The 12,804-nt window shown below is 32.5% G+C and overlaps 1 protein-coding gene across 2 annotated transcripts; it reads left to right on the top strand.

Annotated features, from left to right (window-relative positions):
- Positions 1-6,026: 6,026 nt before the first annotated feature.
- LOC125608316 (protein SHOOT GRAVITROPISM 6-like) lies at positions 6,027-12,804 on the top strand. Of its 2 annotated transcripts, XM_048778530.1 has the most exons (26): positions 6,027-6,187; positions 6,305-6,395; positions 6,473-6,527; positions 6,617-6,748; positions 7,083-7,154; positions 7,640-7,730; positions 7,843-7,938; positions 8,278-8,356; positions 8,443-8,506; positions 8,826-8,929; positions 9,150-9,255; positions 9,354-9,443; positions 9,579-9,656; positions 9,820-9,887; positions 9,975-10,074; positions 10,159-10,266; positions 10,443-10,532; positions 10,614-10,679; positions 10,772-10,867; positions 10,968-11,042; positions 11,264-11,323; positions 11,510-11,599; positions 11,729-11,850; positions 12,343-12,472; positions 12,551-12,630; positions 12,723-12,804. In XM_048778530.1, the coding sequence occupies exons 1-26, from the start codon at positions 6,148-6,150 to the stop codon at positions 12,802-12,804; spliced, it is 2,265 nt and encodes a 754-aa protein (XP_048634487.1). In that variant the 5' UTR covers positions 6,027-6,147. The 2 variants fall into 2 exon arrangements, 1 of the variants encoding a protein (XP_048634487.1); XR_007339261.1 differs by lacking the exons at positions 12,343-12,472; positions 12,551-12,630; positions 12,723-12,804 and having other exon boundaries at positions 11,504-11,599; positions 11,729-11,795.

The following is a 12,804-nucleotide window of genomic DNA, read 5'->3' as shown; positions in this document are numbered from 1 at the left end:
TTACCGGTTGATAAAATTATTTTAAAAACAACATATATAATAAATTTGGTTGGAGGTTATTTGATTGGAGCTGGTGAGATTTAAAATTTGTTTTAAATAAATTTAGTAACAGGCTAAACAAGTGATATCGCTGTATATCCAGCGAAGCGTAGCCGACCATCTACGTGGAGGATAATGACTTGTCATGTTTCTACATATATGGAGGCTTTTGTCTTTTTATATTCTCTATCTCGAATGATCGAGAGGTCGAAAAGAGTATACAAATTTTCTTTTTGTTCGTGGTAGCAAAAAATTTTCTTTCTAATTACTTTTTCAAGATTTTCATAATTGAATTCATAGTTGTTTTCTTCTACATGAAAAAGAAGAAACTTATAAATATACAAAGTTTCTTAAAGTTTTTATTTTATTTTCCAAAAGTTCATTTTGAGTGAACTTTTTTTTATTTCCTTCTTTGTAATGAAACCTTACGCCATTATGAGTCGATAAGTCACGGCTGGTTTCATGAATTTAATATCCATAGTGATATTACGTGCTAACCTTCTATTATGGACAAAAACTATATGTTATTGTTAATTATGATTAGATAACATTAATAATGGCTGTGCCAAATCATCCGTTTTATTCTAATCAAAGTTATTCGCCCCCACTACACGAGAATTATAAGATGTTATCTTGTCTACGATCATTGTCCTAAAAAATAAACAGTGATAAGGAAAACTTTGTATTATAAGTTAGGACATAATTCAAACTGTTTAAAAAACTGTTGACATGCAGATGATTGAATTTTGTATATGCTAATAGCCAATTTCATTGATTATTTGAATAAGATAAGTCAGACAGATAATTATTGAACTATTTCTAACATTTCAGATCATTTCACGATTTTCACTTACACTATACAGGTAGATAAACTCCATATATATAGTTTTAAATAGCGGTTTGGTTTGTGAACTAATAATATTCTGGGCAAAATGTATTGCATGACGGTCCTCCACTAAGTAGAAAAGGTCATTTATGAATGAATGTCCTACCACTACACTGCAATCTGTCCCTTTTGACTGGTTTTGGCTTTTGTTACTATTTTGCTGAGCTAAACAAGCTAAAAACGAGGGAAATTCATGAAATTTCGAATGCAGTAGAAATAGAAAATAAAGTAAGAATCTACTGAGGTAAAGTGATAAATAAAATAAATTAATACAAGAACATCTAAAATGCAAGATATAATAATTTGTGGTTTTGAATGTTGCCTACAAAACTACAATTTTTAATTACTATATGCTGTTGTGTTTCAAAATTTAGTAATATGTATTTGCTTAGAAATTGCTTTGAACATTTCTTAAGTTTTATGAATGGTTGAAACAATTAACGAATATTTTATATACACAAGAGCCCCAGTTTATACAAACTGAAAGGGTTTAAAGCGATTGCCTTATTGTTAACACACATGGAACCTGAGTCGGGTGTGTTTGGAGAAACTTCTAATACCATAATTAAACTAGCTATAGAAAAGTTGGACGTGTCATATCATATAACATTTATTTATATCGTCGCTTTCAAACGAATAACTATAGTGTATATGTGATAAAACATGTGAAACTTTTTCTTTGATAATTTTTTTTTTTTAAAAATTTCTTTGAATAAAGTTTTGCATCTAGAACTAAAAAAAAAAAGAAGTTCTACTGTATATTTAGAATAGCCTAGATCGCGGTGGATTGTTAGGTACTTTTTTAGGTGGATCCATTGTTTTTGGGATGATCGAATTAATGAACATTGATGGCTCACGTATTATACTAAACAGCTTGCATTGTGTATTCTTACTCGATCGTTCTATCACGAGTGTTCCAGTTCTTTTTATCAACGTCACACAAAATTTCCAAGACATACTACTAACTAGCCAGCCAAAACACTGACCCTCGTAAAATAAATTAATAATAAAATTGATTAATATTTTACTTCTTTTTGTATAAATTTAAGTGATTTTGCAATTTGTATGTATCAAAATTTAATATTTTTAAAAATTATTTATATTATTATCTTAATAGGTCTATAAATCTGTAATTTTCCATTTTGTCCTGTTAAATTCATAAAAATATATCAGAACTTAACAAAAGCATCATATATGTTCATCATCTTTACCTAAACTATTTTCTACTTAATTAATTATGAAAATGATTAGGTTTGGTGAGCTTGAGAATAATACTCTCTCTCTGTTTTGAATTGTGAGGGTTGTGGTCGGTGTAGTTACTAGTATTGTATTCCAGTGCTCTGAAGTAAAGCATAAAGAGGATGTCAAAAATATTTTAAACGTTAAGGAAAAGCAGTTTCTCCGTGGGAAAGGTCATCAAAATTTCAGATTATATACGCATAATTATTTGTTGAAAAAAATATGCATAACTATTTATACATTGTATATGAACCACTAAATTCATTTTTATTTTCCTTTTCTTTTCAACGACTCCTCAATTGAAAAGCCAACATTTCTTAACTGGTTACAAGGTGATTACTAATTTTTATATCAAGACAAAAGCTTCAATTTATCGCATATGAACCCTTTCGTCAGGGACCCTTGTCATCTTCTAAATAACAAAAGAAGAAAAAATTGGATGTATAGTATTTTTGTTGTAGTGTTTTCTGCTCTAGGTTAAACTTGGTACACAACCTATATATAAATACAACCAAATCACAAATTCGTAGATAGAAAATATAAAGAAAAACTGTTTATTAGGAAAAAACAAATAAATAAAAATGATATGATTGCTACGTCGGCGAACTACAGTCCACACCGGCTAACCTATCCACCCAGCCGGCCAAAGAAAACACTTTAACACTATAGTAAGAAAAGTACTTCGACATTACTATTGTTGACTAAATAATAAGTTTCAGTGACATTATTTTGACATGCTAATTAAATTGTTTAAAAGAGGACAAAATTTAATTGACGTTATAAAATCAAGGTATTATAACATAAAAAGTGGAATCTTTCGTAAAATATAATTTATTAACTACGCAATTACAATTTTTTGGTTTTTTAGTTACCAAATTCTGCTTATGATACTTATATTTTCCTTATATTTATAATAAAACTATATAAAATATATTCAGGTGTTATATATGTAATGACCACCAAGAGTAAACAAACATATCATGTCTTCCACTGTTCTATATTTGCTTTTGTATAAAGCCCACCGGAAAATTTTAGCCAATTTTGTAAGCCATGACAAAGCCCAAACCTTTTATTTCAATTTAGATTATTTAGTTTGTCTTAAGTTAAAAACATGTTTAATTTGATTTTTGCTTTAGATTTAATCGGGTTCATGCTGTTTTATTCAATTTCAAGCCATATATAAGCGATCGAAATCACCAAAAAAAAGAACCAAAAATGAATCGCAATGGAAAATGAAATAAATTATAACTTTTGCAAAACAAAATTGTTTAGCTGAACATTCAAATCATTCTTAAAATTAATTTGTTGAACAAATATCAACAAATATTTTCAAGTTTCACGAAGAAATCACTCAAGAATACACCATGCTGAAAAGTTAACGTGTCTTCAATATATTCAAAACTTATACAACATTATTGGAACAACTATACCTTAGACTAATGATCAGTTACATTTAGATTATTTACATTTTTAATATTTTTGTTTCACAAAATACTTTGCTTCTTGTTAACTTTAGGTATTTATTATGAGTTTCAATGTTCATCATATCATTGAACAATCCTGATGTTAATGAAATAAATATGTGGTTCACTCCTTGTATAGTTTTCGTCCATTGTAAAATACATTATACTATCAATATTTGAATCTTGGTTTCTATTTTATATCCTTAGCTGAATATTGGTAAATCTAATTCTTGATTTTCTCTTATATTCTTGTTGCATGTATCATAAATTCCTAATTTTATACTGTCCAGTGTTCACTTTTTAAATAAAGTATCCATAATCTTAAAGTATTTAAAGAAGATCCTAGTGATCCCACAGACCTTGTTGAAGATGAAATGAAAGTAAGACAAGTAGAAGTAGACGAAGTGGAAATATAACAAGAAGAAGCAGATAAATAGATAGAAATTGAAGATAAAGCAGAAGACATAGTATTGAATCAGAATAGAAAAAGACAGAAGAAATAAAACAAGAAGATTTAGAAGAACTGGATACCATACCATATATCTCCTACTCTTCGAACATGAACAATTTTTTCTGAATAGTAACATAACAACTTGCTCCCATTTTTAACATCTCTATCATCAACCGCTGTTTGATTTATGATGAGATAGTTCAAAGTTTAAAAGATGAAATCTCCAAAATAGACAATTCACAAGATGAGCTTACAATATGTCTATTCTACATCAGCTTTGAAAAAATACGTTGATAACAACATATGAAACGATGTTTATCAACTTACACTCTAGACATTTTTTTCTTTCTTAAAACACTCTAAAAATATTGATAAGATTTTAGTTGAATTATTTCTATTGGTGTTAAACACATACGTGTTGATACCACTTATTTATGTATTAAATATATTTAACTTGTAAAAAATATAAAGCTACTTACTATTGGCTATGATAGTTTTTTTCTTTTCTTCTTTTTGTTGCATATATTTTCTTTTGTAAGGACCAGTTAAGCATATATTCACATATTATATATGTAGTTACCGCGCAAGTGTAATTGATGCAATAAGTGAGGATTTTTTTTAATTATATACTAGATTATGACCCGCGTTAAAACGCAGGATTATGTTATAAAATAGTGTTACAAGTGTTTACCACTTTATTAAATTTGAGCCCGATTTAGAATGCGTTGCTTGTAGTTTGGTTATTTATTTGTTTCTTCTTATTGGTAAATCTTTTTGTTTCTTAGATAAGTATTAGGATGAATTTGTTTTAGTAAATTTGTGTCAAAATCAAAATTTAAACATTCTTACTCGAAATCTTGAATTTGAAATGGTTTCTAGCTTTATATGCTACTGCTAGATTGATTTATTAGCATTTTTATTTGATTAGTTTTATTTGTATTAGTCATTAATAGGAAAAAAACAAAGAGAACCACACAATATAAATATTATCCATATTTTGCTGAGATTATTATTTTTAGTTACAATATATTGATTATATTGGATTAGAAATAACATATGATGAAAAATTTATTAATTACATGCATGATAGACTATAATATTATTGATTACAATATATGAAATTCATAATTAACTGATTTGGTCTAGTTTCTCTAATTATTTGACAATTTAGCTTTACCAAAAATTATGACATATATATAAATATGTTGTACAAAAATATATATACGCAAAGATAGAATAGATATCAGAGTGCACAGATCAGGTGTGATAAAAAAAAAATTTGTACTTCAAAATTTGAAGCCCTTTAAAAAAAAAAACGATTACATATTTTGTAGCCTTAGCGGCCCTCCTCATGCTCACTCTCTTTTCATGATTAATTTAAATATTTTGGAAGGTTGATTTAATTTATGTAAAAAGGTTTAATATGGTACATCAGTTTGGTTTAAGTATAAAAGATACAAATATATGTCCCATAAGAAGCGTGTATTATTTAAATGTAACATAATCAATAAGTCCAAAAAAAAAAAGAATGCCACGGTAAATCTAAAAAAGACTCTATTTTAATAGAGTAGATATGAACTTGAAATTTTGATTTTTAAAATTTCAGTAGAACTTAATTTATAAAATTTTAAATATATTTGATTTTTTAAATAGACAAAAAATACCAGTTATCCTTATTTTTCTTGTGTTACATCTTTTATATGTCAAAAATTTAATAATGATTTGAAGCATTATGATTTTATATAATAAGACTTGGTTTGGGTTTAAATTGAAGAAATTTAGTTCGGTTTACTTCCCATCCCCTAACCACCGCTAAATTATTGGGCTCAATAATAACTATCCAACAAAGGGATGATCCAAAAGCAACGGGCTTAACACCCGACACAGTACCCGTCCCGGGTTGTCGGGCATGGGTCCATCGTTTTTCATATATTTGTTTTCTTCCCCAAACATTTCTCTTTTTAACATTCAAGTCCTCCGGGAAAGAGGCGACGCAGATTATAAACCAACCACCGAGAGCTTCTCCGCCGGAGAGCGATCCTGATCTCGATCACAAACTTCGATTTCGAATGGCTTCTTCAAGTCTCGGGAGCTCAATCCCCGCGCCAGGTTAGCAATTTTCCAGAATCTTCAATTGATCCGATTATTGTTTGATAAATTATGAAATTGGGTCAACATTTGTCGTATTGACCTGATCAAGTTTTGATTTTGGTGTTTATATGGCAGAGGCTGTTCAGCTTCTGGTGTCTTCTCTAGCTGATGATTCCTCTGTGGTGAGAGAAGCTTCCATGGCTTCATTGAGAGACATTGCCTCACTGTATGTACCCTTTTTTTTTTGTTTCTATTAAACTTCATACGCAAGAAACGCATGCATTAATCATATTGCGTTTATAGGAATCCGCTTCTGGTGCTAGATTGTTGCTATGCTGTGTCACGTGGAGGAAGAAGGGTAACGTTTTTGTTTTCTTGTTTTATTTTTTTCGTCTGTATTTTAGTATTGATTTGACTGGTTTGCGTGAATCTGGTGTGTTGCTGCAGCGGTTTGGTAACATGGCTGGGGTTTTTCAAGTGATGGCATTCAGTGTTGGTGCGTTGGAGATAGGGGAGAGTGATGAAGCTTTCATGGGGAAGCTTGCTAAGATTGCTACAGCTGAGATTATATCTTCCAAGGTGTGTGTATGTGTGTGTGTTGTGAAAAGCTGAACCATTGCTAAAGATTTCCTTTATACTTAGTATTGTTTGACATATTTGCATAGCGAGGCTGGATTTGCGGTATGTCTTGGCTTTTGCTCTTGGAATTTTCTGTTTCGATGTGTCATTTAAAGCTTAGGTTTGTGCATTTTTCTTGTCCGTTGGACAGAAGATTAATCATATGTCGCTCATTCTTATAGGAGAAGTTACCTAGAAATTTGCCTTAGAGATTTCAGGTTTAGATTAATCTCATCAAACATAAGTATATGTTTCCTGATAGTTTTAGTATGTTTATGGCTTTATAATAACATAGGAACTAAATGCTGATTGGCAAAGGCAAGCGTCAGGGCTCCTTGTCTCAATTGGAACACATTTTCCTGATCTTGTAAGTCTTCTATTTCTTCCTCTTTGCTAATTCAGGTGGGGATTTTTGGACATTAAGAAAACCACTGTTTGTTTAATGTGTGACTTATGCCTTTACTACGTAGTATAGACAAAACGTTGCTGTAAGAGGGTTACTGTACAACATGATTGGTGATAAGATGCATTACTATCTGGATTTACTTCTTGGATTCCGCATACATGTGAACTAACTTTAAAGAATGATCGGTATACTGAAGTAGGTGGCTAACTTTGATAGATTGCGTAGCAGAGACTTTCAACTGTCGTCATGTTAACTTCTGAATTAAGCCATTTTAGATAGTGTCATGAATAAAGCTGGTCCATTTTCTCTCTACTGTCATTTATGATGTAGATGACAGCCTATTCCGCTAGACGATGGCCTTAACTTTTTTTCAGCAAGTCTATTTTTGTTGAATACAAGTCAATTTGTTCAGTGTAATTTTGACATGATCTTAATTGACATGACAGATGATGGAAGAATTATTTCTTCATCTGTCTGGTCCGGCTTCAGCTTCGCCTGCTATGGTTCAAATTCTTGCTGATTTTGCCTCTTCTGATGGTTACATTCTAACTCTCATCTGCTTTCCTTTTCTTTTGTTTCTGACATTGAAAGGTTAATGGAAATTGCAGTTCTCTGATATTTTGAAGTACTTTCATATTTTTATTTGAAGCTTTGCAGTTCACTCCACGCCTTAAAGATGTACTTTCAAGGGTGTTGCCTATTCTTGGGAATGTTCGAGATGTACACCGACCAATATTTGCAAATGGTACAGTGAATCCTTTGATGTCTCTTTTTAATTAGGTTGTGAAATTATTTTATAGAAATCTCCAATTTTCCTCCTTTATCCTATAATAGAAGGGTCATCATGTCAGAATTTGTTCATTTATTGAACCAAAATTCAATTCAATTCATAGCAACAGAGGAGGATATAACTTGTTGATCTGTACATCTTCGAACTCTCGAAATGGTGGAAGAGTTGACAAATGTCAAATATATATCATGCAATTTGCATGTTCACTAATAACAATTTTAAATGATCCAGCTTGTCTCTGTTACCATCTTTTTGCTGATTTGTCTCATATGTGAATCATTGATTTATGTATAGCATTTAAGTGCTGGTCTCAGGCAGTGTGGCTATACATCACCGATCTTACCTCAGATTCTCCTCTTGACAGCGATGTCATGTGAGACTACATTATTTGTTCTGTTTTATTTCTGCTGAACTTTTTTTTGTTTGGTGCACTCAAATCAAGGACTTTATCTGATGCAGGTCTTTTCTAAATTCAGTTTTTGAGCTGTTGTTGAGAGTTTGGACAACTTCCCGAGATCATAAGGTGAGTCTTTGATCTCTTTTAGCATATTAGTCTCCACTTTGGTTTTCATATTATTGCGTCTTCTGTTTAAAATGTATTATTCAAGAGATTACCAGGGTAAGCATATGGTTCATAATTGTTTCACTGACCGTGATTTTATATATAAGTTTGAAGAATATAGTATAAAAATTATTTATCTCTGGTCCTCCCTCCCCCCGTATATTATCAATACAGCGAGAGAAAATCTCTACATGATTTTGCTAGTCGGTTATTCAAATGTTCTACGGAATCTTGACTGTAAAATGTGCTTTTCGTTGTTGTTTATCTTCTGTTTAATAAGGTACGAGTATCTACTGTAGAGGCTCTGGGTCAGATGGTCGGTCTTATCACGCGGACACAACTGAAGTCAGCATTACCAAGGCTTATTCCAGCAATACTTGAATTGTAAGTTGGGTTTTTATTCTATTTTTCTTTCTATCTCAACCCTCAATTCTCAAAGGCCCAGAGCATAGTAAATTCACTGTCGGCTTCATATATTACCCCACTAATCTTAAGTTAGAAAGATGTATATACCAAGGCGTAGGATGATTTTTTTTGTGTAGACTTGTCTCTTTATTTTCTTCTAAATGTAGCGATTATTCATTCCTTTCATTTCAACCTTTAGGTATAAGAAAGATCATGACGATGCTCTTTTGGCGACATGTAGTCTTTACAACCTATTAAATGCCTCATTACTTTCTGAATCTGGTCCTCCGCTGCTTGAGTTCGAGGTAATGGTGTTTCAATCTTCTCTTTTAGTTTGCTAAAGTGCTTCATTGTCTACAATCATCTGAAAGTCGTGTTTCAGCTAAGTGTTACTTCCTTGCAGGACCTTACAATTGTTCTGTCGACACTTCTTCCTGTGATCAGTATAAATAGTGAAAACAAAAGGCACTCAGGTAGTTCAGTGGGACGAAAGGTAAGTCACTGATCGTTTCCATTCTATGTTGTTAATGCAACACATAATGTTTCAGGCCTCTTTTCATTTTTGTAGCCTTTATTTTGGAAGTGTTGTGTATAAATCATTTGCCTATTATTTATCTCTGTGTTGCAGGCATACAATGAAGTGCAGCGGTGTTTTCTGACTGTTGGCTTGGTTTACCCCGAGGATTTGTTTACATTTCTTCTTAATGTACGGAGATACTTTGTTTGATGGATATGGCTCTAGATATTCTTTATATAACTGGCACTCGTATTAGACTCAAGAACTATTGCTTCTATTTGATATTTTATACTGCTTGTTTACATCGAAGTGAAATTTGAAATCTATGTCTTCCTTGTATACTATTCACCAGAAATGCAAGTTGAAAGAAGACCATTTGACTTTTGGTGCCCTCTGTGTCTTGAAACATCTGCTTCCGAGGTGTATTTCTTTATCCTTAGTCAGTATAACATACGTATTCATTTAGAGTTTATTTCCCATCTCAATGATGTTGCATTTTGTTCGGAGGTTACTTGAAGCTTGGCACTCAAAACGGCCTCTTTTGATTGAGGCTGCAAGGTCTTTGTTAGATGAGCAAAGTTTAGCTGTTCGAAAAGCTCTTTCAGAGGTACTGAGCTGGCATATAATGTTGTATTTTAATTCTAACATATGCATGCTTTAGCATGACCTCTTGTCTTCTGCTTTGATACAGTTGATCGTGGTCATGGCTTCACATTGCTATCTGGTCGGTCCATCTGGGGAATTATTTGTTGAATACCTTGTACGCCATTCTGCAATAGGAGAGATTGATAATCTGAAGGTAACCCCATGATTATTATCTTACTCCATGTTGTGTATTATATAATCATCTTACCACTGTATATATGCTAGGGTTGTGTTGAATACATAACTTGAACAAGTTTGAAGTTTCTCTCTGTTATTACTTACTACTTTTTTTACCTATAAATTTACGTGAGCTATAAATATTTCTCTTAGGCAAAAGGGGAGCCAATTAGTCCAACACAGCTAAGAGCAGTTTGTGGAAAAGGTCTTCTGCTCTTGACCGTTACAATTCCAGAGATGGAGGTGCTGCCTTTTAAAAAAAAGAATGATGCCATTTACTAAAAAAAATCAGATTCTAATGCTAAAGGGGATTTGAAATTGCAGTACATTCTTTGGCCTTTCCTACTGAAAATGATTGTCCCTAAGGTTTACACTGGCGCTGTTGCAACAGTAAGATTTTTCTTTTGCTGCATATTTTTACTTTATCTTTTTTTTTTCTTAATCAGCGAGTAGACCTGAATTTCATTGATATTATTTGATAGGTCTGTAGATGCATATCTGAATTGTGTCGTCGTAGATCTTCAACCACCCCCATGTTGATTGAGTGTAAAGCTCGTGCTGATATTCCAAGCCCCGAGGTGAATTTGTTATTATGCCATGTCATATAATCTAAAGTTTTGATGTGTATGGTAAGAGCTCAAAACTGTAAACGCTTATGCACATATAATATAAATGCAGGAGTTATTTACCCGTTTGGTGGTTCTTTTACACAACCCTCTGGCAAAAGAGCAGTTAGCAACCCAAATTTTGACGGTAAGTATAACTTCAAAAATCCTGCTATAGACTCACGTTCTACGTCCTAATGATCCCACAAAATACTTAAACTTTTTTCTCTTTTTCATCAAGTGTTAATGCTTCTTCGTTATAGCGCCTACTGTTTTAAATAGCTCATATATGCTTCGCCTTATCAAACCAGAGTTTTGCATCTTTGAAGTTCTGTCTTTATCTGAATACTCTGTTGTTACTTCCTTCAGGTCCTTAACTATTTGTCCCCTCTTTTTCCAAAGAACATAAGCATGTTTTGGCAAGATGAGGTATACTGTTGTTTGTTACTTTACTCAAGATACTCTAGTTTTCTTGTATTATGGGGTTTCCAGTCAGTGAGCTACGAGCGAGGGATATATGCTCAGATTACACCGTAGATTTATAGTATTTGTTTTCTTGCATCATAATTCCTGTGGATATGACCCTATTTATTTCTCACATTTGGTAAGCTTTAGATTCCAAAAATGAAGGCGTATGTCTTTGACACGGAGGATCTGAAGCTTGATCCATCTTACCAGGAAAACTGGGATGACATGATAATCAATGTAAGCTTGTTTAACTGGCATCCTTCTGGGACGAAGTTTCCTTAAAGCCTAACTATAAGAAAATTTAATTTATGACCAATTATGCTTGTTGCATGCATTACTTCTGATAGTGGTTCTATTATATATCAGTTTTTAGCAGAATCACTGGATGTCACTCACGATGCTGACTGGGTTATATCTCTTGGAAATGCTTTTGCAAAACAATACAATCTTTATACTCCGGATGATGACCATGCAGCACTTCTACACCGGTAAAAATTCTTGGTTTTTCATGATATTCTGATCTCTGGTTGAAGTTGAAGCATCTCTACTCGTTGTTGACCATTTTGATGTTTGTTGTTGAGCACAAATTTTTGGCTGGGGCTGTTAATTTCTTCTGCCATCAGTGTCGCATAGTTAATCGTCAAAAATGAAAAAAATGTTATTTTTTATAGACATTTGCTTCCTGGGGTTTTTATCTTGTGTCCCATTACCGTATCGTCAAAGTTTAAAACGGAAGAGACATAGCGATGACTATTTTATTTGTCTTTGAATCTATACGTTTTTTGTTTACCACCATTTGGCTGAACAAGCTTGTTATTCTTTTGTTGTTAGTGCTTATATATCAGATCCTGATAGAGAACTAATATGTTTTAAAGTCTCTAGACATCTGCACATATTCTCCAGTTCATAGATACATCTGGTATCTATATCGATAATTGACCGCAGAACTGTGTTGTAAACCCCTTGTGCTTTGATTTTAGGTGTATGGGAATACTTCTCCAGAAAGTTAATGATAGAGCATATGTTCGTGACAAGATTGACTGGATGTACGAACAGGCTGACATTTCTATACCTGCAAATAGACTTGGTTTAGCGAAGGCCATGGGGCTGGTAATTTGAATGTACTTGTCTTTTTTTCTCTCAGATCTTGATTTTCAGCCTACGTTAAGATGCTACTTGATTGCGTAGGTCGCTGCTTCTCATTTGGACACTGTACTGGAAAAGCTCAAAGTCATTTTGGATAATGTTGGGCAGAGTATTTTTCAAAGGTATATTCTTGCATAACTTAATGAAATCATCGGCACAGGTTTGTGAAAGTAAGGACATATAACTGACTTAATGTTCCTCTTGTCAATTTTAGGATCTTATCTCTCTTCTCTGAGAGCTATAAAACAGAAGACAGTGATGATATACATGCTGCTTTGGCTTTGATGTATGGATAA

This window comes from Brassica napus, chromosome A4 (assembly GCF_020379485.1).
Source record: "Brassica napus cultivar Da-Ae chromosome A4, Da-Ae, whole genome shotgun sequence".
Taxonomy (NCBI): Eukaryota; Viridiplantae; Streptophyta; class Magnoliopsida; order Brassicales; family Brassicaceae; genus Brassica; species Brassica napus.
The sequence above is the reverse complement of the archived record's forward strand: the minus strand, read 5'-3'. Positions and strand labels throughout refer to the sequence as shown.

What these genes read in the sequence shown, in the direction of transcription:
- LOC125608316 (XM_048778530.1), top strand. Translation starts at nt 6,148, where the DNA reads ATGGCTTCTTCAAGTCTCGGGAGCTCAATCCCCGCGCCAG. An exon ending in GAACACATTTTCCTGATCTT is followed by an intron (nt 7,155 to 7,639) that starts GTAAGTCTTCTA and finishes TTGACATGACAG; the next exon opens with ATGATGGAAGAATTATTTCT. An exon ending in CCTCTTGACAGCGATGTCAT is followed by an intron (nt 8,357 to 8,442) that starts GTGAGACTACAT and finishes TATCTGATGCAG; the next exon opens with GTCTTTTCTAAATTCAGTTT.